Source organism: Euleptes europaea, chromosome 18 (assembly GCF_029931775.1).
Source record: "Euleptes europaea isolate rEulEur1 chromosome 18, rEulEur1.hap1, whole genome shotgun sequence".
Classification (NCBI taxonomy): Eukaryota; Metazoa; Chordata; class Lepidosauria; order Squamata; family Sphaerodactylidae; genus Euleptes; species Euleptes europaea.
Window position 1 is genome coordinate 29267185 of NC_079329.1, and position 26401 is coordinate 29293585.

A 26401-nucleotide genomic window follows, 5' to 3' on the forward strand; every position below is an offset into this window, starting at 1 on the left:
CCTAGGAGCCAGGGAACAATGCGCAGGTTCGCCCCACACGGGTGGGGGGACGGCTGAGGCTTTCGCTATGCATCCGACTCTTCTCTTTCTCTTTTTTTTTTTTGCCAAAATCCAGCGAGAGATGCCTTGGACTCGATTGCGTCACCCCTGTCTGCATGGAGTTGAAAGGAGGAGGAGGAGGAGGGTGTGGGAAGGGATGGGGTCGTCTCCGCCGGCAGAGGCCGCGTCTCGGTATTTGGACTGTCGAACCGGACAACCAAGGAGCCGCCGTTTCCTAGACTGCCAACCAACTGTACAGAAGAAGCCTGCATGCCAATCCTTTTGATGGCAATATCTCCCTCTTTCTTTTTTCTTTACAAGCCACGCCTCTGTCTAAAAGCTGTTTTTTTTTCCACTACAAAGGAGGAGGCCACGGCACAGAAGCCCCCCCTGAGTTCACCATTACTTCAAAACACCACAGGCCAAGTTAGAATAAAGGCGGGGGGGCGGTCAAAGGTCCTGCTTCTCGGGCCACCGTCCCCTCTTATTTTCGTCTAAACTCCATGACAGGGTCTCAGAGCACAAGCTCTGCATGGGTTCTGCCTTTGGTAACTCAGGTGAGCAGGACCCAATAAATCAGCTTGCCCTCATCTACCACCAGGAGTTACCCCCCCCCCCCCCGCCGACCCAACACACAAACACCAACACCTGTCCCATGACACACATTCAGCCACAGCTACTTTGTGATCAGGTCAGCGTGTAAAACGACATGTGTGTTTCGGGACCGAGGGTGGGGAAGGCCGCGTTCAATTGCCTTTCTGCCCGAACCTGCTTTCCTCGTTCTTAACAGTGCTATTAAAGGTGGTCTTGTGGAAGGGGCCGGTTGGTGTTGTTTCTGCTCATTTCCACCCTCGCAGACCCTTGGCGAGCGCTTGATGCGCGCGCATTCCCAAACGGCACACTTCCGTTCTGTTGCCTCTTGCCCTGAAAATAGGAAACAAAACTCCTTTTTAAGGCTACGTATAATCATCTTCTTGAAAAAGTTAGTGGTTAAGAGCGGTGGTTTGGAGCGGTGGACTCTGATCTGGAGAACCGGGTTTGAGTCCCCACTCCTCCGCATGAGCGGCGGAGGCGAATCTGGTGAACTGGGTTTGTTTCCCCACTCCCACACACGAAGCTAGCTGGGTGACCTTGAGCTAGTCACACTCTCTCAGCCTCACCCACCTCACAGGGTGTCTGCTGTGGGGAGGGAAAGGGAAGGTAATTGTAAGCCGGTTTGATTCTTCCTGGCATATAAAAACCAACTCTTCTTGTTGTTGTTATTCAAATTCAAGTTCAAAAACCTTTATTGGCATAACAAATCGTACAAGGTATTCCAGAATTTGGCAAATGATAAAAACATCAATATCGCAATCTGTAGCAATAGATATGAAAGTTGTTGTTATTATTATTAACTTGTTAATTGAGCAGCCACAGTAATCATAGCCCCTGTTTATGCCGTCTTGTTGGCCAACAGGATGGCATTAATGGCTTATGGTGATGTCACCAAGGCTGCTCATGATGATGTCACCAAGGCTGCTCATGATGATGTCACCCTGTTGACTCGCATGATTTGAGTTCCCAAAGCTGGATGTGGTCTCGATTGGCTCTGTGGACTTGCATTATCTTGATTAAGCACTTGGGACGAGGATTCCAGTTGAACGTCTTTAAACAAAAAAGAGGTGCAAAGAAAATGGAACGGTGCGAACAACGGTGTGGAAACAGCCCCGATTTTGAACCAAGGCAAAATTTGTGCTGGGTTGGATCCGGACTCAATTTGCCATTCACACAAGGCATTTCTGCCATCCCCACCCCCACTGCTTTCTGTTACAGCCCTCTGATCTCCCAAAAATGCTGCTCTTGGGGGCCAGGGGACCCTCAGGGGTGTACAGCAAAAAGGGGGAATTGGCAGAAATTACCCCACCCGTTCCATTAGCAGAAAATTTAGCCTGGATCCAGCCCTCTATCTCTTTGGAAGTACACATTGCGAGAGGAAAAATCAGAAGGCACAGAAATTCAGCAAAGTTCTGATGTTCTTTCCTCCCTTGTGTCAGCTGTTCGGAAAAGATTGTACAGACCAAATGAAAACCACCCATCTTCCCGGCTACAGCCTAAAAGTCTATTGTGATAATGCCTAATTGCGAACAAGGTGTGCTTGGCACATCATAAATACGTTGCTCATCTTCCAGTAAATATCAGGGGAGCAGTTCCAGGATGACAGGATATTTGATGTATTTCCAAAGAGGCCTCTGCGCTGAACTGCTTTGTCAAAGGAGGGGTGGGGAGGAGGAGGATTGCAGCCCAGCGCATTTCAGGAAGGAGAGAAGGTAGGAAGATCGTTCCGTTTGTTTCTCCGTAAGGATGACATATCCTCTTTATAACTCGCCCAGGCAAGTACTAATGTGAGAGAAAAGAGGCCTTATGAAAAAATATTTGGTTGGTGCAGTGTGGCTACTTGATAGCGGAAAGGTTGACAAATCTGTTAAGGGTGGAGAGTTCTCGCTAATGCAAAACTCGAAACAGTGGATAATCCAAAGACATTTTTGCATAGTTTTTTTGCCAATGGGCAGGTCATTGCTACGTGTCACACACTAAGTCTTGTCCAAGAAGGATCCGTAGCCTTACAGAAATTGTCCAGCAATTCTAGAATTTAAAAACAAGAGGTGCCACAACTCATACACACCCTTGAACTGTGTGTACAGTTCTGGTCACCCCAGCTAAAAAAGGATATTGCAGAGCTCGAGAAGGTACAGAAAAGAGCAACCAAAATGATTAAGGGACTAGAGCAACTGCCCTATGAGGAGTGGTCAAAATGCTTTGGGCTGTTTAGCTTGGAAAGAAGGCGGTTAAGGGGAGACATGATAGAGGTCTATAAAACTATGCATGGTATGGACAGAGTGGACAGGGAGAAGCTTTTCTTTCTCAATACTAGAAGATGGGGTCATCTGCTGAAGCTGGAGGGTGAGAGATTCAAAACAGATGAAGTATTTCTTCATACAGCACATAGTTAAATTAAGAGGGGAGTGGACATGTTTATGAAGGAGAGGGCTATTCATGGCTACTAGACCAAATGGATACTACTCATGATGCATACCTATTCTCTCCAGGATCAGAGGAACATACCTATTATATTAGGTGCTTTGGAGCACAGGCAGGACAATGCTGCTGCAGTCGTCTTGTTTGGGGGCTTCCTAGAGGCACCTGGTTGGCCTCTGTGTGAACAGACTGCTGGACTTGATGGGGCTTGGTCTGATCCAACAGGGCCTTTCTTATGTTGTTCTCCATTCTTGATGTGTGATGTTGAAGTTACTGAGGAACACTAGACTCTTCTTACCATGTTCTCCTACCGGTGGCCACCAGAAACAAATATATAGTAGTAAACAACCTCCCTCACAACTAAGCAACTGTAGCTTGTCCTCAACTGGGATTGCCTTTCAGGACACTGCATCGGCTTTGCCTTTCCTGTCAGCATTCAAAGAGTACAACCCATTTTATTAAAGGAAAGCTTCTAAAGCTTAATACTTGGAGCAATGCAACAAAGGATGCTATCTGATGCTGATGCCCCAACTAACCCCACTCGCCACCATAGGGGAGCATTAGGTGCTCTGGCCAATGTGGTGGACTGGTTAGAGCAGGGGTCCCCAAACCTTTTGAGCCTGTGGGCACATGTGGAGTTTTGACATGGTATGATGAACTCAGTAACAAAGCAGCTGTCGCAGGAGGCGGAGCCAGCCACAAAACGATTGTCACAGCTACACTTCCGTTCCATTGTGTAGATCCTTGTACTGTGGTGGCAGCTGCTGCCAAAGCAACATTTTAAAATAGCTACACAGCCAATCAAATCTCATAAGAACATAAGAAGAGCCATGCTTGATCAGACCAAGGCCCATCAAGTCCAGCAGTCTGTTCACACAGTGGCCAACCAGGTGCCCCCAGGAAGCCACAAACAAGACGACTGCAGCAGCACCATCCTACCTGTGTTCCGCAGCACCTAATATAATAGGCATGCTCCTCTGATACTAGAGAGAACAGGTATGCAGCATGACTAGTATCCATTCTAACTAACAGCCATGAATTCCCCTCTCCTCCATAAATATGTCCACTCCCCTCTTAAAGCCCTCCAAGAGGGCAGCCATCACCCCATCCTGGGGCAGGGAGTTCCACAATTTAACTTTGCGTTGTGTGAAAAAATACTTCCTTTTATCTGTTTTGAATCTCCCACCCTCCAGCTTTAGCAGATGACCCCGTGTTCTAGTATTATGGGAGAGGGAGACAAACTTCTCCCTGTCCACTCTCTCCAAACCATGCATAATTTTATAGACCTCTAGCATGTCTCCCCTTAGCTGCCTTCTTTCCAAGCTAAACAGCCCTAAGCGTCTTAACCGCTCCCCATAGGACCGTTGCTCTAGTCCCGTAATCATTTTGGTTGCTCTTTTCGGCACCTTCTCAAGCTCTGTAATATCCTTTTTTGGGTGTGGTGACCAGAACTGTACACAGTATTCCAAGTGTGGTCTCACCATAGATTTGTACAAGGGCAGTATGATAGCAGCAGTTTTACTCTCTATTCCTCGTCTAATTGATTGACTCCAATAGTCAATCAAAAGCTTTGCTGGGCAAAAGCCCTACGTGGCCCCACCCACTTCCTAAAAACACTTGGCAGAGCAGCACATTGGGGACCCCTGGGTCAGAACGTCGAACAAGCATCTGGGAAGGGCCAGGCTCAAATCCCCACTCTACCATGGAACTATGGGCCATTTACACACGCTCAGCCTCACCTACCTCATAGAGTTTTGTGGGGAGAAAAAAGGTAAAGGTAAAGTTAGTCCCCTGTGCAAGCACCAGGTCATTACTGACCCACGGAGTGACGTCACATCCCAACGTTTACTAGGCAGACTATGTTTACAGGATGGTTTGCCATTGCCTTCCCCCAGTCATCTACACTTTACCCCTAGTAAGCTGGGTACTCATTGTACCGACCTCGGAAGGATGGAAGGCTGAGTCAACCGTGAGCCGGCTACCTGAAACCGTTTTCTGTCGGGATCGAACTCAGGTTGTGGGCAGAGCTTTTGACTGCGGTACTGCGGCTTACCACTCTGCGCCACGGGGGAGAAAGGCAAGATATAAATGTAGTAGAAAAATAAATGGTGGGGGGGACTTAGAGACTCCTGGCTCCACGTAGAATCAGGAACCTGAACGCAGCAAGAATCTAAAGGCAGCAGCCCTCAGAAAGGGGGGGGGGTGCTCCTTTTGCCGCTGCCTGCCCGCTGGAGCAGAGCTTGCAGGCAGCGGCAAAAGGAACACCCTCCTGCCTTCCTATCTGTGCTGAATTTTTTTTGGTATTTTTCATGTTTGGGTTTATTAACCCAATTTAAAAAAAATCCGGGTTTTCCAGTTTTTCAAAAAATTGCAGGTTTAATAAACCCAAACATCAAAAATACTGAAAAATATCAGTGCATGGCTCTAGTTAGGAAATTTAACAGAATTCTCAGAACAGTCACCAAAGTACAGTTCTAAGGACACCCTTCCTGGGAAACTATAATAGCTGGACTGGTCTAAAAAAGTACAACTTTGTACTTGAGATATGCCCTCCATCACTGAAGATGGCTGTTGTACAATTTAAGCGATTTTGCACAAACATGCACACACAGTCCAAAGATGATGGACGTACATAGGTTGACCAATGATCTGACTGTGATCCAGTTGGGGCAGATTTCCATACTGAAATCAAGCCCGGAAGTAATCAGTTCTTACTCTTGGCAGAGGCAAAATGCCGATTAGCACAAGGGCCAGCCAATGAGAAACTTTCACCTTCTAGCTGTGTAGAGGGGCGATTGGCTGGCCTTTTTGACAACCGTGAAGACAGTCCCTGTTCCTTACTCAGAGCAATGTTTCAAGATGAGGGTGGGGGTAAGAGGGGTGTAGTGGTTTTTGGCAACAACAGCAAAAGTTTAAATGAATGCACACGCTGGATACCTGGAGGAAAATGTTTTTGTAAGCCAAAACCATGGGTCAGGGATGAAAATATGCACACTGGAGTGGCAGCCAGGTATATGTGGCAGCAGAGGAGAGATGGGGAGAAGTACAACTTGACCCGCAGTAGAGAAACGAGTGGAGCACCTCGGTCTTCTCCCTAAGGGTGGGGAGATTTCAGGAATGGTAGATAAATTCCCCACGTGCCACTTAAAGTGCTTTTGAGCCTTAGACGTGAAAAGACATATTAAACTGTGTGTGCATCTGATTTTTTAAAAATCCATTGATGGTCACTCAATAATATGGATGAACAATTTAATTTCACTGTTGCTGCAATTTTTGCACTGCTTCTTAATAGCAACGTTTGGTCAGATGGGCCGTTTCATTCCCTCTATCGAGAAAGCAATAAAATGATATGGCTTCGGCATATTTGGTCAGTATGCAGAAAAAATATTTGTTTCGAAATTTAAAAACAAAGCCATTTCCAATCCACGCTCGGGATGGGGTGGGCGGGGGACCTGATGAGGACTGAGCATGCTTGTTGCCCTCTGCAAACTGAAAGCAGTTGAAAGTCATTTAAAGGGGAAACAAGGAAAACGGAGATGGTTTATTTGTTTATTTTAAATACATACATACCTAATACATATTTCCTTAGACTCAAGGCAGGACAGGAATATAGCAACAAAAAGTTGTAAACACATACAACAATATAATAGTCCATCAATAAGATAAAAAACTACACACAAGGTAAAAACAGGCAGGTTTGCTGGAACCTTTTATCCTTTACCAAATGCCATCAGATATAAAACCATTGTATGCCCCTTCTTGCATGCAGAGGGTGAAGGTGCCCTCCCTCCGCACTCGCTTTGGCAAGTCATTCCAAAGGCCTGGCCCTACCACAGAACATGACAAGACTGTAGCCACATGCATCGACCAAAGAGAGCCTCCTGCAAGAAGGAGGTTGTCTGAAGAATGTCACTGCCATGTGGGAGCATAGCAGGCGGTGCGGCTCAGGAAGTATGAGAGCCTGGAGCTATGAAAAAAGCTTTAAAGGTAATAACCGGCACTTTGGGAAGATTGATAAATTGGACTGCTTTGAATCCTAAGAATGTATTGTATCTTGGAAGGGAAAATTTGTGTCCGGAGAATTTCCAACTCGTTTGGTCACCTACCCCCTATCATTCACAGGCCCCTCACTTGTATACATATCACACAAAGAGACATTAATGGCAATCCTAAATAGAGTTACTCCAGTCCATGCATTTCAACAGGTTTAGACTGGAGCAACAATGCGTAGGATTGTGCTGTCAATCTACTAAATGTTATCTCTTTTTATCTTCTACACTTAACAGTCATGATAATGGAAACCTCATGTGTGTCTTTCACATCCTCAACAGCCCCCCTCATCTATAAGGAAGTACTGTTTGCTTGAAAGTTCATATCTGCACACTGGCACGGTTTGTGATTCCCCCCCCCCCAAATCTGACAAGGCATTTTAGAAGTGCAAATGATACGAATTGCCTTGGATAGAACATGATTGCTTCGCATCACTAGGGACTGAGGGGAATAAGGTTGCTAACCTCCAGGTACTAGCTGGAGATCTCCTGTTATTACATCTGATCTCCAGCTAATAGAGATCAGTTCACCTGGAGAAAATGGCCACTTTGGCTATTGGACTCTATGACACTGAAGTTCCTCCCCAAACCCTGCCCTCCTCAGGCTCCCCCCAAAAAAACCTTTTGCCAGTGGCGAAGAGGGACCTGGTCACCCTACAGGGGAGGCCAGCAGGTAAGGTGGAAAGGCTGTGCAGATGCACACATAGCATTATTACAACACAGTATTTGGGGTAGGGGAGTGTGTGAGTGACTTTGTACTTACTAGCCAGAGGATGCGGTGCTGCAGTTGAGACTGAGAAACATACCATTTGTTTGGGAGTAATGAACAATCGGGCGATTCCAAAGTGGTAATTAAAACTCATTAAAATGCATATGCGAAACAAGCCTTCCTCTCAACTCTCCCCACCCCATAGCTACCGTATTTTTCGCTCCATAGGACGCACCTGACCATAAGACGCACCTAGTTTTTAGAGGAGGAAAACAAGAAAAAAATTTGTTTTCCTCCTCTAAAAACTTGTCTTATGGAGTGAATGCCGGCTGGGCGTGTGCACATCAGGACGGCGCGAGCCGGCGTTCCCCGCCCCGACGGCCAGCTGGGAGGCAGGTGGGGCCGCACAGAGCCAGCTGGGCGCGTACGTGTCGGGACGAAAAATACAGTATTTTGCCAAAACCTGTCCCACCTGTTTCTTCAGGGCTGTTCCAGAAATCCAAAATTCCCACTAATGAAGTTGGGCCACAATCCCCAAAGAAGTTATCCTGTGCATGGCTAGATCGCTGTAACCCATCTGTGGCTGCTTCCATGTGGTAGAGAAAGTCAGCATATAAAAAACAACTCTTCTTCTTCTTCTTCAAGTCCCTCCCCTCCCCAAACTCCGCCCTCCTCAGGCTCCATCTCAAAACCTCCCACCGGTGGCAAAGAGGGACCTGGCAACCTGGAGCCAGCGTGGTGTAATGGTTAAGAGCGGTGGTTTGGAGCGGTGGAGTCTGATCTGGAGAACCGGGTTTGATTCCCCACTCCTCCACATGAGCTGCGGAGGCTCATCTGGTGAACTGGATTTGTTTCCCCACTCCTACACTTGAAGCCAGCTGGGTGACCTTGGGCTAGTAACACTCTCTCAGCCCCACCTCCCTCATAGGGGGTCTGTTGTAGGGAGGGGAAGGGAAGGTGATTATAAGCCGGTTTGATTCTCCCTTAAGTGGCAGAGAAAGTCGGCATATGAAAAACAACTCTTCTTCTTCTACTCAAAAAGGTTGTGGAACCCTGCTCTTGTCCCAACACACTGGCTCACAAGGGAAAATTGATTTTTGAAGGGATTTGATTTTAAATGCATTTTATTTTAAATGCTGGTGGCCAGGGAGGGCCTGGCAGTCCTTGGTCTGAGGTGTTCCTGGGCATGGCTGGCTTCTCTCCCCAGCAGGTTTCTCCTTTCTCCTGCCATGCCCGTAGTGGCCCAGGACTGCAGCCTTCCTAGCCGCTCTTCTAACTAACACAAGCAGGAAGGCTCGAGGCTTGGGGGAAGCGGCAAAGTTCAGCTAATCCTCCGGCTGCCTTTTCGACTCTGATGGATGGGACGTCATCAATGAAACGAAGCACCATTTGGGCTGGATTAATCTCCTGCCCATTTCCAACAACAGGACCCATCTCCGTTCCAACTCATTCTACATCACTAAGACATTTTTCTCTGTCCCACGGAGACATTTCATTTGCGGAGAAGACAAAGTAACTCTGGGGAGCTTAAAAGCCAGCTGCGGCCATGGGGCCGCAAGGGTTCTCGCTGTAGCTCATGGCTGGGGGGGGGGATTAATTAACTCTTTGCCACGGTTCCCTGTTGAGACCGCATTTGGGCCCAGAAGGAGCAACCCCCACCCGCCTGGCAACAACAGACTTGAATACCTGAACACCTTTTAGGTTCTCAGGGAAGAAGAAGAGTTGGTTTTTATATGCCAACTTTCTCTACCTTTTCAGGAAAATCAAACCAGCTGGCACTCCATGTGGGTTAAGGTAGCGCCACCTTAGCAGGAAAGCTGACGTTGGGCACATGCTGATTACCAGAAACATTTGAAGAAGAAGAGGAGGAGTTGGTTTTTATACCCCGATTTCTCTACCTTTTAAGGAGAATCAAACCGGCTTACAATCGCCTGCCCCTCCCCACAACCACAACAGACACCCAGTGAGGTAGGTGGGGCTGAGAGAGCTCGAAGAGAGCTGTGACTAGCCCAAGGTCACCTATCTGGCTTCATGTGTAGGAGTGGGGAAACCAACCCGGTTCACCAGATTAGCCTCTGCCACTCATGTGGAGGAGTGGGGAATCAAACCCGGTTCTCCATATTAGAGTCCACCGCTCCAAACCACTGCACCACGCTGGCGGCTCTCACTTGCCGTTCATTAGAAGCTGTAACTGAGGGTCAAAGTGCATATAAATGTCTGAATAAAATTTAATTAAAAAAAAGGCAGGGAATAAATATTCTGCATATTTTTAAAAATACCTTTGCACCTAGAAGTTCTATTTAGCTTTTATGACTGAGGGAGCAATCCTAAGCAGGTCTACTCAAAAGCAAGTCCCAGTTTATTCAGTGGGGCTTACTCTCAGGAAGGTGCAGCCTAACTCCCTCAAATACACCTTCTCTGTCATGAATTTGTCGAATCTCCTTTTAAATCCATCTAAACCAGGGCACATTGGCCCACCTTGTGGCAGTAATCTTAAATTGAACATGCTCTGTGAAGAAATGCTTTGAGCGGGGAGGGGGGAGATCCTGAATTTCGTGCCTATCAATTTAACCTAGTGATATGAAAAAGAAACATTCTCCCTCTCGCCCCTTTCTCTACAAAGCCTCATCTTTCATATTCTTTAAATTGAGTGGGCAAAAATTAAGAAATGCGCGAATAATATACCCTGGGTTGGATCCAGCATTAGAAGTCCATTAGCAGGGGTGGGGTGTATTTTCACCGATTTAGGCCTCCTGCTGCAGACCTCTGACTCTCTTATGCTGTTGTCCCCCAAGTACAACATTTATGGGATCGTTTTGGGCAGCAGCAGAGCGCAGGAAGAGGGGGGGGAATCCCTTATTTCAGTGGAAATTACCACTGAATCGCATCCCTGTTCTGTTTCTTTTTTTAATCTTGCTGTTTCAAACCTCCCGGTATCGCCCCTTTGTTACCGTCGAGACGTTTTTACAGCAGTTTTAACGGTAATATTTCTATCGCATTTCATGAGTAGGGCCGCAGAGGCAAAAAGATGACTGCGGTTTCATCCCAAGCAAGGAGGAAATATGGCAGAAACAGGGTTTTTTGCACGTTCGCAAGTTTTGATAGCACCTCGAGCAAAATTCTCACTGCACAACTATTTGTTGCTATCTTGGTATCTGTGTACACAGTACATCACTACAAAGCAGTTGTCAATTTGACAATTTTTTTAAAAAAGCAACAACCCTAAACTAACTTGAGAGTTTGCACTTTGAATCTAGCTGCTCCACCTGGTGGTTGCAAAGGTCAGTGCAGCCAGCTTTAACTTTTAGATGGCACACTTAAGAAGAAACGAGAGTCCAATTTCTCCTACAGTTCATCGCCTGCGTTTGTAATGATCCAGCCTGGCTCCTAGACTCCCTGGGTTGAGGCTGGATAGGAATGATTGCTGAGAGATTGGGAGCTGAAGAGGGTGACGCAAGTGGTGGCTGGAGGGGAGGGGCCGTGGGTCAGTGGTAGAGCATCTGCTTGGCATGCAGAAGGTCCCAGGTTCAATCCCCGGCATCTCCAGTTAAAGCAGGGGTGGGGAACGTCAGGCCCGGGGGCCTTATAAGGCCCGCAAAATCATTTGGTCTGGCCCTTCATGGATCCTGGCAGATCTCTAGCTCAGAAGGATGCTGCCTGAATCTCTTGGGCCCAGCTGGGGACAGCAGAGCTCAAAAGCGAGTAGCTCCATGTGGCAGACACTTGGAGCCATCTCCGGTCTGCCTCTTGGCTAAATGTCTGACCAAATATAGCAGGCTAATTTTTAAGTTGATAATTTTGTATGGCCCGCGAATGATGTTATAAATATCCAAATGGCCCTTGGCAGAAAAAAGGTTCCCCACCCCTGACTTAAAGGGACTAGGGCAAGTAGGTGATGTGAAAGACCTCTGCCTGAGACCCTGGAGAGCCGCTTCCGGTCTGAGTAGACAACACTGACTTTGATGGACCAAGGGTCTGATTCAGTAGACGGCAGCTTCATGTGGAGGCATCCTTCATGCTCACATTTGTTCTTTCTCTCCCTCTGAGAAGGATTCTGGCAACTAACTCTCATGAGATCTTCTGAGATACAGATCGTGAGTATTAATCAGCAGTCATCCATGCCTGCAAGTTGAGAAAAAACTTGGTTCCCTGAAAATACCTCCTCCCTTGCGAAGCAAGGCAAGGAACAGAATTCCCACAGTCCACCAATCTGCTTGGCTTGCTCGGTGCTCAAGTAAATTTCATGTCTCAGATTCTGGGCATTAGAAGTGTAGATATTCTAGGAGAGCCAGCATGGTATAGTGGTTAAGAATGGAGGACTCTAATCTGGAGAACTGGGTTTGATCCCCCACTTCTCCCATGAGCGGCAGACTCTAATCTGGTGAACCAGGTTGGTTTCCCAACTCCTACACATGAAGCCACCTAGATGACCTTGGGCCAGTCACAGTTCTCTCCAAACTCTCTCAGCCCCATCTACCTCACAAGGCATCTATTGTGGGGAGAGGAAGGGAAGGTGATTGTAAGCTGGTTTGAGACTCCTTAAAAGTAGAGAAAATTGAGGTATAAAAACCAACTCATCAGTATGGTGTAGTGGTTAAGAGCTGTGGTTTGGAGCGGTGGAGTCTGATCTGGAGAACCGGGTTTGATTCCCCACTCCTCCACATGAGCGGCAGAGGCTCATCTGATGAACTGCATTTGTTTACCCACTCCTACACATGAAGCCTGCTGGGTGACCTTGGGCGAGTCACACTCTCTCTGCCCCACCTACCTCATAGGGTGTCTGTTGTGGGGAGGGGAAGGGAAGGTAATTGTAAGCTGGTTTAATTCTCCCTTAAGTGGCAGAGAAAGTCAGCATATAAAAACCAACTCTTCTTCTTCTTCTGTTTCTGGTAATCAGCATGTACCCAGTATCAGCTTTCCTGCTAAGGTAGCACTGCCTTAACCCACGTGGAGTGCAATATCTTTTGCTACTGTTTTGCTTGGCTGCATAAGCCTCCTTTGGCACTTGTGATTGGGCAGTTTACAAAGTGAACTTAGATCTACTTGCCAGGTGGGACGGACGTGTTTGTGTGTAACTTCCTTGGCAACCATCTGGAGTGTTTTCCTTTGTTGCGGCTGCCACCAGCCTGCTTGGACCATTGCTATGGACTTGGGGTCAGACGGAGATCCCGAGGGGAAACAAGGCATGGCTTCACTACCAGTCCACTTCATTCAGCAACCAGTAAGTCATCAGTCTGGGCTGTGAAATCAAAAGGGAACCGGCTCTGAATGAGCTGCAGAGAGGGGGGGGGGGAATCCCTCCTGGTTCTGAATTGCTTTCCTCTCTCTCACCCTTCCCCAATTCCCCCTCCCTCCCAAAGTTCTGGATAGCAATGGGATGTTGAAATGAAGGAGGAATAAAAACCACCAGCACTGGGAGCTCACGTTCTCCCATTACTAAATCCATCCTCTCCCCTAACTCTCAATGGGAGACTGAAAAGGACTCTAATCGGAGTCAGTGTGGTGAAGCAGTTACAGCATTGGACTGAGACCTGGGTTGAAATTCACTTGCAGCCATGAATCTAACTGGATGTCCTTGGGCTAGTCACCCTCTCTCAGAGTCATCACAGGGTTGTTGTGAGGAAAAAAATAAACCATGCATGCCACCACCTTGAGATTTTTTGGGGAGAAAGGGCAGGATAAAAATGTGTAGACAGAAAAAAAAACGTGGCGTGTGTGTGGCCATTTATGCATGGGAGGTTTTGCCTTGGATTTGCTGCTCTCTAGATGCACATTTTCCCCTTCCAAATTCTCCAAACTCAACAATAAGCTCCCGTGCAGAGTTTTGAGAATTCGGATGGGGAAAATGTAGCAAATCCAAGCCAAAGCCTCTGCTGGTGGAGGGAGGGAGGCTAATGGGGAAAAAGCTGTACTGCCCATCCCCATCATTTCCTCTTCAGGAAGTGACCACAGATTTATTTATTTTTACTGGGTCTCCCAGATTCTAATCCAGAACTCCAGCCACTAACCACACTACCTCTGGTAGAGTGGGAAAGGGACCTCATGTGATCTAGCCCAGTCTCTCTGACTCCACTCAGGTTATCTGTCCCAAAAGCATCCCCCACCAGATGCTTAGCCTTTCCCTAAATGGGATGACACCCTTCTTTAGGCCAGGCATTACAGTGCTGAAGGCTAATTGGTGTTCTGTTCTCCAGCACAGGAGGGACAGACTTGGCTCCAGCACTACAGCTCCAAGGCTCTTCTGCCACATTCAGGGCCATCCCCAAGGCATTTCTGTTGGGTTATGAGGGCTTCGTTATGTCCAGATCCTTGTTAAGTTAGCAGGGTGCACAAAGGCTATTGTGTCCTCATCCAAACCTCTGTGTGTGCCAGGAACAAAACTGCTAGGAGCCTTTTTTCTATTTAATATACTTCATTTATTGTAGGAAATCCATTTCTGGATAGGATAAAGTGTAGTTGCCTATCTATTCTAACTAACTAGGATGGAGGGAGATCCAGGACGTGCGTCTTTCCCTCATGGTGGCAAGATGGAGAAAAGTGCCTGTGTGTGTGAGGAGGTGAGGAAGAAGCAGGAAGGAAGGAAGTTTCCCCTAAGAGTAGCAATCTACACATCCAAGGGATAGTTCAGAGCAGTAGAGAAAGGATGCTCCAGTGTCTTGTCCCCTCTATCTCTGACTCACTCGTCTTGTCCCCCTCTGGAGTCTGAGGTTAAGAGACAGCGCAAAGTCCTTCACTTCCAAAAAATTTCTACTCCCTGCCCAATTCCCAGCTATGCTACAGGGTCATCTACAGCATTGCAAGGGATTCGGGGGCACACCTCTAGGGTCACAAGCAGCTGTAGGGGTACCACTAGAAATAGGGCTCTCGGAGGCAGTCAGTGAGATTTGCACGATCAGACCACTCCAGGAGAAAACCCAGAGCCTGTGGTGCACGAAGCATCTCCAGACTGTATCTTTCCCTCCACTGCAGTTGCCGAGTGGTCCAAATTTGATCATTATCAGAGCAGCAAACAGTGGTTGAGTTACTTAGCCTTTTATCCTTAGGATACTTTTTCCCCTATGAAAAGCCACTCTGCTTTTTCTACCCACAGAGGAACGATCCAGGGTCCATGTACTTTTTCCCCCTAAAAGCAGAAAAACACCTTTGGGGAAGGTGATTTTTAATCAACAAACAGCCCCCAGGGGACGGGGGTAAACCTTTTTCTCTTTGCTCAGATTTGTAGTCCCATCATGTGTCTGGAGGAGTTCCTCAGTACCATCCCAAGCAGAACTAAACCCTTCTAAGTCCACTGAAGCCAAAGGGCTTAGAAGGGTGTTATGGTGCTTACGATGGTGCAGGGAAAATGGCTGGGGGAGGGGGGGGTGCTCCTCCAGCCTCTTCTGTCATGTCCAAAGTGACTCATGTCCTTTTTGTTCTGATTGTTAAATCAGTAGGGTTGCCAGGTCCCTCTTCGCCACTGGCGGGAGGTAGCAGAGCCTGAGGAGGGCAGGGTTTGGAGAGGAACTCCAATCCCATAGAGTCCAATCGCCAAAGCAGCCATTTCTCCAGGCGAACTGATCTCTATTGGCTGGAGATCAGTTGTGGATCTCCAGCTAGTACCTTGAGATTGGCAACCCTATAAATTAGCCTCTAAAATAGAGGTAAAACTAGCAAACCTGAGCCAGGAAAAAGTGGCTGTTGTGAATGGGAGATGTCTGGGGATTCCCTCCAACAAGCTGACGTTTCCCTTTCTCTCAGGTTGCCCAAGAGCCAGAGGTGACAATTCTCCAGCAGATGCCCTGGATTCCATCTTCTCTTCCTCAGTCCAACAGAGGAAGCCAAATCAGGGAAGGTAGGGAGCCAGCAAATGAGAAAAACCATGTCTACCACTAGCCAGAGTGTTTTGACTTCTCCACGGAAAATTCCATCTGGCTTTTGAGACTAAAAGGAAAGCTGCTGCAATCCAATGCAGGGGATTCTGTGGATTCCAGTAAAATGGATTAAGGGGTTGGATCCAGCCAATTTTTTTCATTCAATCTCACCCGATTCTCCTCCCCCCTTTCACACAGCTTTTGTCCATGCAGGCCCCATTGATCCCCAACGTAGGGTGAAAACGCATGGTCCCTTTAGCCTCCTTTATTCCCTGTTTCAGCCAGGATTCAGCCAGGATCGAATGCACGTTTGGCGAAACGCATGCGTTCGATCCTGGCTGAATCCTGGCTGAAACAGGGACTAAAGGAGGCTAAAGCGACTGTGCATTTTCGCCCGTAGGCTTTTTGTTAGTCAGAGGGCACCCCCTTCTCCCTTTTTCACCAACAGAAAAGCTGGATGGATCCAACCCACAGCTTTAGCCCCCTAAAATTTGAAAATTAAATTTGGGTCAAAATGTGCTGTGTGTCTGTTTCAATAATCCAAGATCAGTTTGCAAAATTTCTTTTCCCCCATTCAGTATCTGAAATTGAGCACCAAGTAGCTGAAATTGAGCACCTTTTGTATACAAGGTTCCCCTTTTGGGCTTCTTTTTGTGGAAATATCTGATAACTGAGAAAGGAAGTTTTTCTTCACACAACACATAGTTAAATTGTGGAACTCCCTGCCCCAGAATGTGGTGATGGCTGCCAACTTGGAAGGGGAGTGGTCATGTTCATGGAGGATAGAGCTATCCATGGCTACTAGTCAAAATGAATACTAGTCATGATGCATACCTATTCTCTCTAGGATCAGTTGAGCATGCCCATTATATTAGGTGCTGTGGAACACAGGCAAGATAATGCTGCTGCAGTCGTATTGCTTGTGGGCTTCCTAGAGGCACCTGGTTGGCCACTGTGTGAACAGACTGCTGGATTTGATGGGCCTTGGTCTGATCCAGTGTGGTTTTTCTTAAGTTCTTATGCTCTTAACTTCTAGTGCGAAGCCAACTAGAAAGCCATTCCAGTGTGGGAACACATGAACACATGAAACTGCCTTATACTGAATCAGACTCTTGGTCCATCAAGGTCAATATTGTCTACTCAGACCGGCAGCGGCTCTCCAGGGTCTCAGGCAGAGGCCTTTCACATCATCTACCTACTTTAACTGGAGATGCTGGGGATTGAACCTGGGACCTTCTTCTGCATGCCAAGCAGATGTTCTACCGCTGAGCCACAATGCAGTGTCTCTGTGTGTGTGATGTGTATTTGCCTTGCAGTCCAATTGAAGCAAGAACCACACTGAGCCTCACCTTCCAAAAATCGTTTCTGAAAATGCCTGACTTGGGGATTCTGAAAGCTTTCCCATGAAATTTCATTTATGCAATCAGAGGTCAACGGGGCCAAAAAGGCATTAAGTCTTCCCAACCTCAGTACTCTGTGAATCTACATTACAGACACCCAGAGTAGCCTTTTAAATAGTTCCTTAATTGTATTCTTGCCTGCACAGGAAAGCCCTGCAATGCTACACATTTTCACCTTTCAGGTGTCTATCATCATGCTAGAGCCAATCTTTGCCCCAGAAGGGGGGAAAAAATGAAAGGAAGGCTGCCGTTTTCCTTCTCAAAAGGAACGTCGTCAGCTCCTCTGGTGCTATTAAAAGCTAAGGAATCGAACTCGCAAGGATAGCTTTGGGCTTTTTACTTTTTAAATAACATATTGCACTCCAAAGCATGCCTAATTGGAAGTTCCACTGAAATCCGTAGGCTGGCCTTCTGAATCGGCATGGTTGGGATTAAGAGACATGAACAGCGGGATTATCTGCAGTCATTTGTCCTTCTAGAACTTCATTTGACTCGGGGCTTTTCTGTGCTGAGTTTCGGCTGCAGCTCGGCTTCTTCACTGCGTCAGGTTTTTCCTCTCGCTTACAGATGGTATTGTTCGTCAGTCGTTTCTGTCCCATCCCCTGCTGTGCTGACCCCGCTGTGCTGCTGCCAAGATTTTCATGTGTGTGTCCCCCCCTCAAAGGAGACAGCAATAGCCAGCAAACGATTCCATCTGTAAGGGAGAGAAAAACCTGATATGGTTAAGAAGTTGAACTGCAGCAAAAACCCGGTGTGGAAAATCCCTTGGTCGTTGGCCAACACCCTCATTTTTAATGAACGTTTACACCAGGGGTCCCCAACATGGTGCCCACGGGTGCCATGGTGCCTGCTGACACCTTTTCTGGCACCTGCCAAGTGTTTTTAGGAAGTGGGTTGGGTAGGGTTGCCAAGTGCCGGGCAAAATCCTGCCAGTCCACCTGGCTGCCCATCAACCAGCTGAGGGTCAGCGGGCAACGCTTGCACACGCGCCCACATGCTGTGCCTAGGTCTCTTCCGGGTTTACCTGGAAGCAATCCCGATGCTCTAGCAACCTCTGCCAAAACTCTAGGAAAACCATAGCGTTTCGGCGGAGATTGCTAGAGCATCCGCGTCGCTTCTGGGTAAACCTGGAAGTGACTTAGGCACGGGGGGGCGGGGCACACGCAAGCATTGCGCCAGGCACACACGTGCATCGCACGCCCCAGCCACGCCCCCGAAAAGCCCCCGCCAGTGGAACTAAGGGACCTGGCAACCCTAGGGTGGGGCCAGGAAGGGCTTTTGCCCAGCCAGGTTTCTGATTGATTATTGGAGATTTGATTGTGCAGCTTTTAAAAAATGTTGCTTTGGCAGCAGCTGCCACCACAGCACAAGGATCTCCCCTGTGTTACTGCAGTTAAGCTGTGGCCATCATTTTGTGGCTGGCTTCGCGTCCTGCGGCAGCCGTTTTGTGCCAGCTATTTCGTTGCTGCGCCCCCCATGCTGCATAAGAATCCCAAATGTGCCCGCAGGTTCAAAAAGGTTGAGGACCCCCGTTTACATTAGTCACAAAAAGCTTTTCCCCTGTACTCCTGTTCTGTGTCACCTGCTAGCCTTGCTTAATTCTCCTTCATTCTCTCTTTTGTTTCCTTTCTTGGCAGATTTGATGGAGCTAATGATGATTCAAAATGCCCAGATGCACCAGGTGATAATGAATAACTTAGCCATGTCTGCACTTGCCTACTTTGGAATCAGCTCAGCTCAATCCGATGCCCAGGTAGGTATCTAGAACTGGGATGCTCTTCGCACCCTCTCCTGGGAACGTCCTGTTAAAAACGTCCTTTGCTGGTGAATCAACTAAGTCATCAACAGAGGGAGTTCCATGCCATGGTGTCCCTTTGCCAAAGTGGCCATTTTCTCCAGGTGAGCTGATCTCTATCGGCTGGAGATCAGTTGTAATGGCAGGAGATCTCCAGCTAGTACCTGGTGGTTGGCAACCCTAGGTTGGTTTAGTTATCCCATTTATGTTCTGCCTACCAAGGGATTCCAGGGAGTGTGTACGGAGTTTCCTGGACTGTATATGGAGCTTCCTGGGAGCTCCTGATCAGGTACGGACCAGACCCCAACTCGTTGAGCTTCTGTGTGGCTCCTGTGCTGCGTGCCTTCAACCATACCCTGGGATCCAGGTTTTCTGAAGTTTTCTTCTTACCCTTTGTTCCTTGCAGGTCACCCATCTCCCTTGGCAGGTAGAAGACGATGAAAACGATGACCCAGAAGCCCTCGTTTTCCATCACCATTACGCTCCCTATCCTAACCCTGTGCTTTTCCCAGCATGGCAGCCCCAGCCTCAGTCATCAGCTTGGCCGCAGCCGTCCATTCGCCACGTGGGCCCAGATCCTCAGCCCGCACCAAGACACGATGAGTGAGTGGAGCTGGGGATGAGTGTATATGTAGGGTGGCCAGCTCTGGGTTGGGAAATACCTGGAGATTTTGGAGGTGCAGCCTGAGGAGGGTGGGGTTTGGGGAGGGGAGGGACTTCAATGGGGTTTAATGCCATAAAGTCCACGTTCCAAAGAGGCCATTTTCTCCAAGTGAACTGATCTCTGTCGCCTGGAGATCAGTTGTCATAGCAGGAGATCTCCAGCCACCACCTGGAGGTTGCTGCTTCTATAAATCTCCACCCGTGCTGTACGCTATGGTAAGAAGGCAAAAAAACAGCAATGGAGCTCCAAGTGAAAAAAAAAGTTCTTAGAGTTTATAAACATAAATATTTCTAAACACCTTATGCAAAATGTGAGGCCATGCACCAAACAATGTGAGATATTATAAACGACGTAACTATCTAAATATACAGAATGACACAGATGCAAACATGCTCGCACGCAAGAACGACAAAACATAAGACAGGCAGCAGGAGAACTTATAGAACACTGCTGTACAACTGCATTAAATCCATATTGAAAGGTAAAACTTTCCAGGTCAATATCACTGCAGGTAAGGCCTCTTCTTGAAATTGAATACCTTGCTGTTCAAAGAAATATTCGTTGGCTAGCAAAACCTACCTTTCTTGCTTCGACTGGCTCGTGGGCTGGATAAGAGCCAGAGTGGTGTAGTGGTTAAGTGCGGTGGTTTGGAGTGGTGGACTCTGACTGGAGAACCGGGTTTGATTCCCCACTCCTCCACATGAGCAGCGGAGGCAAATCTGGTGAACTGGATTTATTTCCCCACTCCTACACATGAAGCCAGCTGGGTGATCTTGGGCCAGTCACGCTCTCTCAGCCCCACCTACCTCACAGGGTGTCTGTCGTGGGGAGGGGAAGGGAAGGTGATTGTAAGCCGGTTTGAGTCTCCCTTAAGTGGTAGAGAAAGTCGACATATAAAAACCAACTCTTCTTCTTCTTCAAGGGGCCAGATTTGGCCCATATAAAAACCAACTCTTTTTCTTCTTCAAGGGGCCAGATTTGGCCCATATAAAAACCAACTCTTTTTCTTCTTCAAGGGGCCAGATTTGGCCCATATAAAAACCAACTCTTCTTCTTTTTCAAGGGGCCAGATTTGGCCCTCGAGCCTTATACTTGACCCCCCTGAATTAGAGAATCTGAACTAAACACTTTTGAAGGCTGTCCCTTGGCAAAACTGTTTAGCCACAGCGTTCTCCAGGATTTATCTATTAAAGGGTGATTATCAACCTTTAATTCTGATAATACGAAAGAGGAAGGGGGTGAGTTCGGTTCTTTGAACCTTGAACAGCAAACCAGACAGAAAACCATTAGAAACTTTTATGTTTTATTGAGATAAAGTGTTCTCTTTATTGAACAAGACAGAAGAAAATACAGGCGTGAAACGGTTAACCCTACAATCACTGTGAAAATAAATGCTACAATTATCAAAGTTCCTAGCTTTGCTTAATCACATTATAGTAAGTAATCATTTTAAAAGGTTTCAGCTATTTGTCTCACAGCTGTTAGGGATTTATATATATATATATATATATATATATATATATATATATATATATATATATATATATATATATATATATATATATATATATATATATATATATATATATTACACACCCAGAAATCTCAAGTTACACACCCAGAAATCTCACCTAGTCTTCTTCTATCCAGAGAAATATTATTTGCTTGCCACAGGAGTGCATATTTATAGAAAAATAGCAATCTTATCTTTCTCTAAACCTGTTCTATCAGAATCATGTGATTTTTATCTAGTTAACTGATTGGTTCATAATTAAATATGAGATAATCAACATAAGTGCAAATAGGCCACTCAGCATGGTATATGAGTTATCTGATATAGCAAGATAAGAAGGCCAATCTCTACTCTTAACCTGTATTAAAAAGCAGTTAGTCTTACTTTTCTATAACAGTTTCAATTAACTGTCCAAGACGAAAGCAACTTGAAGGGAACCAAGTTCATTGACAGTTAGAAAGGGCTTGAACTCCCGGATAGCTTGCACACTCAGCAAGAAAAGGTTAGCTACGGCTACACTAAGACCACATCAGATCATCACAATATTCCCAGGGCAAAATGGAGGTTTTGCCCAGTTTGGTATCCAAACTTTCAGGATCTTTCTGGAATCTTTTTGGGAAGGTCTCAAAGCACCTTTGCACACTGTGTGTGATGGGAAAGGTATACAGTTTTGAAGGTCCCATCCACATTGTTATAACACTATAATGATAATTGGCACGATTGACTAGTTCCTCTGATTCCTATCTCTTATTAAAATAAAGTAAGAATCAAGCCATTTTTGCAGCCCTTATAGCTTTGCAACGAAAAGGGTAGAACTTTCTTCTTGTTATGAAAACTGGCAATTCAGAGAACTAAGAGGTGGTTGAAACACTATAGCGACCTAGCAGTTAACAGTTTTTAAAAGTCTGAATGGAAGACTGAGGAAAGGAAACTATGGGGGGAAATGGTATGTGGAAACTACACAGAGAATCGTTGCTGGGTGGGAGCAGCTTCCCAATAAAAGAAGTCACTATGCAAAAAAAAGAAGTAACAATTCTGCAACCTCTCCCGCTGCCAGTACTGGCAGTATTTTTGCTTGTTGATGCTGAAACCAAACTTCCCCACTTTTGCACTGATTTTTTTGTCTGAAGTTATGCTGAAAATCTGAATGGTTGCTTCTTCTGCATAATTTATCCCACTTCTGCTGCTCACACAGAGCTATGCAGAGCTATGCCGAAGCCCCAGCTCTAGAACTCTGGAAGACCTCTTTAATTTCTCCTCTTGGAACTTCTGCACAGTGTACAGATGTTTTTCTACAACCATAAGGACTAGAGCCTTGGCTTTTAAAAAAACTCATGTAAGCTGATTGAGGGGGATGCAGAATTCAGCACCTGTACAGAGGAGTCCCACTGGGGGACACATAATTGCCTGCCCCAGCTTTACTAACGCTACCTTTTGACTTGTTCCAGTAGTCAAGTGGTCCCTCCGCCCCCACCACCAAGCGCAACTGGAACCGTGACGGCTAATGTCCCGCCTGCATCAGGTAGGGGTCAACAATACTGTTTCCAAGTGGGTCTTTTCACCTCAAACACTATCCCACTTCTATCAGGGAAGTAGTGGGGGGGGGGTAGTGGGAGGGGTCCACCAGTCCACCTGGAGCACTGATTAGCTGAACCTAAGCATTGATAGTAAAAAAGCAGTCTTCTTCATTTGATTATACAATCCCTTTCATGTAGAGATGTATTTTTAGAATTGGGGGATATTGTTTATTTGATAAACTATTGGTGGCCACTGATGTCTCCCCCCTGCAAGTAGTAAGGTCGCCAGGTCCCTCTTCATCATTGGCGAGAGGTTTTTGGGGCGGAGCCTGAGGAGGGTGGGGTTTGGGGAGGGGAGGGACTTCGATGCCATAGAGTCCACTTTCCACTGTGTGAACAGACTACTGGACTCGATGGGCCTTGGTCTGATCCAGCAGGGCCTTTCTTTTGTTCTTATGTTCTCCAAGTGAACTGATCTCTATCGGCTGAAGATCAGTTGTAATTGCAGAAGATCTCCAGCTAGTACCTGGAGGTTGGCAACCCTAGGAAGTAGTAATGCTCCAAACTACCCACCTGTGTCCTCCCAAGATTCCCTTGGCTGAGGATGGATTTTGCAAAATCACTACTGATCCACACACACACACACACACACCTTGTGTGTGTGTAAAGTGCCATCAAGTCGCAGCCAACCTATGGCCACCCAGTCGGGTTTTCAAGGCAAGAGACTAACAGAGGTGGTTTGCCAGGGCCTTCCTCTGCACAGCAACCCTGGCATTCCACAGAGGTCTCCCACCCAAGTACTAACCAGGGCCGACCCTGCTTAGCTTCCGAGATCTGACAAGATCGGACTAGCTTGGCCCATCCAGGTCAGGACCCCCACATACCTTAGGTACTAAGATTGTGAGCATAGCAGAATATTTGAAGGGGCTAAGGGGGATCCCTTTATTTATTCATTCATTTGCTTTGTTGATACCCCACCTTTCTCCCCAATGAAGACCTAAAGCCGCTTACATCTTGCTCCTGCATTTTATCCTCACAACAACCCAGCGAGGTAGGTTAGGCTGAGAGTGTATGACTGGCCCCAGGTCACCCAGTGAGCTTCCATGGCAGAGGATTTGAACCTGGATCTCCCAGATCCTAGCCTGACACCCTAACCACTACACCATGCATTCTGTGGGAGTTCTTATACCATCTGGTTTTGGGGACCCCTCGTCCCAAGGCTCCTCTCTATGGCATGACCTCAGCCCTTGTGAATACCCCTAAATCCTTTTAGCTGACTATAATATACTCTGCATCTGCTCTGATTAAATCATGCTAAATATATTTAATGCATGCAGAACCTCTGAGGAGCACATCCAGGCTGCCTTCAACCACCTTGGTGGATGTCTCAGCAAGGCGGAAGTCAGCGGTTTTCTTTTTTTTCCTTTCCAGAATACTACGACTTCACCCAGGGACGGTTTTGACAGCTGCTTCCCCCGCCCCATTACAGGAAAGTGACACATCTCTCTGACCCAGCTGGACTCCTGATCATGCAGATTCAGAGCTGGAATTGGCATGGACTGGCACTTTGCTGCCGTCCCTGGACCAAGGCCTTCAGGAGCGGGCTGCCTCTGTGCGTCTTTGTGTGTCCATGGCATAGACAGTTCGGAACAAAAATGGTCTACGTTACCGATAATCCTCTGTGGTCCAGCTCCTGCACTGCCCAGAATTGTCTCCTTTGCTGGATGGCCCAAGCTTAGGGATGTTAACCTCCAGGTGTGGTCTGGAGTTCTCCCAGAATTACAACTAATCCCTGTAGTCTACAGAGGTCAGTTTCCCTGGAGAAAAGGGCAACTTTGAAGGGCAGACTCTATGGTATACCATAGGTTGCAGATGAAACTCCCAGCCTCCAGATCTCCAATGCCAGAGGTGGCAGCCCTTCCCAGGCTGCTCTGTTTGGTCCTATGTATTTGTTTCCGGACAGGATCAAAACATGCAAATGCTTATTAGTAGGTTGCCATTTACCCACTGGATGCGGAAGATCTGTCTCTAGCTCCCATTGCCTACCTGCGCTGTGGTAGCAGGCCGATGGGGGGGGGGGATTAAAAAATCACTGTTCCAGCCCCATGCAATCTTTTACTTTTGCAGAACGCTTTAGGTAGGAGCTACTGCAGGAAAACATCTGACCAGCAGAGGGCACCCAAAATTCAGCAGGAATTTTTTGACAGGTAGAGTTTTGGATCTTGAGCAATTGGGAACCCGCAAGCTCTCTCTGGCTCTAGAATCAGCTTATATATAAATAAAACATATATGAAATGTAAATCTCATCACTAAGTTCTCTGGCTTACAAGTGAAATTCTGTGATGAGGGTTGTGTTTTTTTTAATTGGACCTTGATTAAAATTTGGTATGGCCACCAAAGGCCAGGTATTTTCCCATCCCAGAGGTGGCAACCCTATGAAGAGCTCTTGAGATCTCAAAACCTCTACACTGTGTGTTGTGTTATTTTGGTTGGTCTTGGTTGGTCTTGATAGTTTTTCAAAAATCTTGCTTTGGGCTGGCATGGTTACCCGCATCCTCTACCCCATACAAATGATTACATGGGTCATGACAGAAAAGAAAGGTCCATTTTATTTCTAAAAAGGGTAAGGTAAACGTCCCCTGTGCAAGCACCAGGTCATTCCTGACCCATAGGGTGACGTCACATCCCGACGTTTACTAGGCAGACTTTGTTTGCGGGGTGGTTTGCCAGTGCCTTCCCCAGTCATCTTCCCTTTACCCCCAGCAAGCTGGGTACTCGTTTTACCGACCTTGGAAGGACAGAAGGCTGAGTCAACCTTGAGCTGGCTACCTGGAACCGACTTCCGTTGAGATCAAACTCAGGTCGTGAGCAGAGCTTGGACTGCAATACTGCAGCTTACCACTCTGGGCCATGGGGTTCTTATTTTATTTCTGGAATGCCATAAATGGACCATGCCAATCCCCCTCCTTAGTTGGCTCAGCCGGCCATGTTGAACAAGGCAGGAACACCCAGATTCAAGGGCTTACAGAAATGAATTGAATTGTTTATTGGGGTACAATGACTAGAAGACCACCAATTGAAGCAAAATACGGAATTAAAAGAAAAAGGATGGCTGAAAAATAAAATAAAATAAATAGAAAAAGGCCACGCCTTACATATACCACAAGAAGTCACACAGCATACATGAATAACAGAACGAGGAATTTATTCCCTTTCTTTTGCTGAATATAAAGGGTTGGATCCAACCAGCTCCTCTGCTGGTGATGGGGGGCGGGGGGGGGGGGGCGGTGCTGCTTTGACTACCCAAAAAGGCTCTGCTGGTGGTGACCTGCATGAATGAAAGCCATGTGGGATGGGGGCTGTACATTGGACAAGATGGAGCAAGAAAGCTCACTGAATCCAGCCCAAAGTCAACCATCCTTAGGTAGAATAGATGGTTTGCGATGGAGAGAGAACCTGATATATTTCAAAGGGAACTGAAATCCCAATAACAAAATAAAATAAAATGGAATCAGCAGAGAAATAAAAGCCAGTGTTTAGAGAAGACCCTTCTGTCCATTCCAATTAAAGTTAACAGTTCAGACGGCTGCAGATTTTGCTTCCTGAAAATACTTTCAAATCCTTTTTCACAAGGAAATGTCCAGTAGCTTATGCTTCGTCAACACAACACAATCTATTGTGAGGCTGGGCTCTTTTAATGGTCTTTTGTGCTCAAAACCCCATTTTAAAAAGGCTTTCAGGTTTTAAAAATTTCTTGGCATTAACAGGCAAAAAGGCTTGCTTACCCTTTCATTATCAGGAGGTTCTGGTTAATGGCTGCTAGATGTTTTGCAGAAAAATAGAACATTTG

General features: G+C 46.9%; 1 protein-coding gene across 1 annotated transcript; it reads left to right on the forward strand.

The window, feature by feature from the left end:
• Positions 1–12955: 12955 nt before the first annotated feature.
• PRR29 (proline rich 29) lies at positions 12956–24014 on the forward strand. Its single transcript, XM_056863762.1, has 6 exons — positions 12956–13033; positions 15550–15643; positions 18700–18815; positions 19264–19460; positions 22483–22556; positions 23983–24014. Exons 1-6 carry the CDS (start codon positions 12956–12958, stop codon positions 24012–24014), a joined length of 591 nt encoding a protein of 196 aa, XP_056719740.1.
• The last annotated feature ends 2387 nt before the right edge of the window (positions 24015–26401 follow it).

What these genes read in the sequence shown, in the direction of transcription:
- PRR29 (XM_056863762.1), top strand. Translation starts at nt 12,956, where the DNA reads ATGGACTTGGGGTCAGACGGAGATCCCGAGGGGAAACAAGGCATGGCT. An exon ending in TCCACTTCATTCAGCAACCA is followed by an intron (nt 13,034 to 15,549) that starts GTAAGTCATCAG and finishes CCTTTCTCTCAG; the next exon opens with GTTGCCCAAGAGCCAGAGGT. An exon ending in TAATGTCCCGCCTGCATCAG is followed by an intron (nt 22,557 to 23,982) that starts GTAGGGGTCAAC and finishes TTTCCTTTCCAG; the next exon opens with AATACTACGACTTCACCCAG.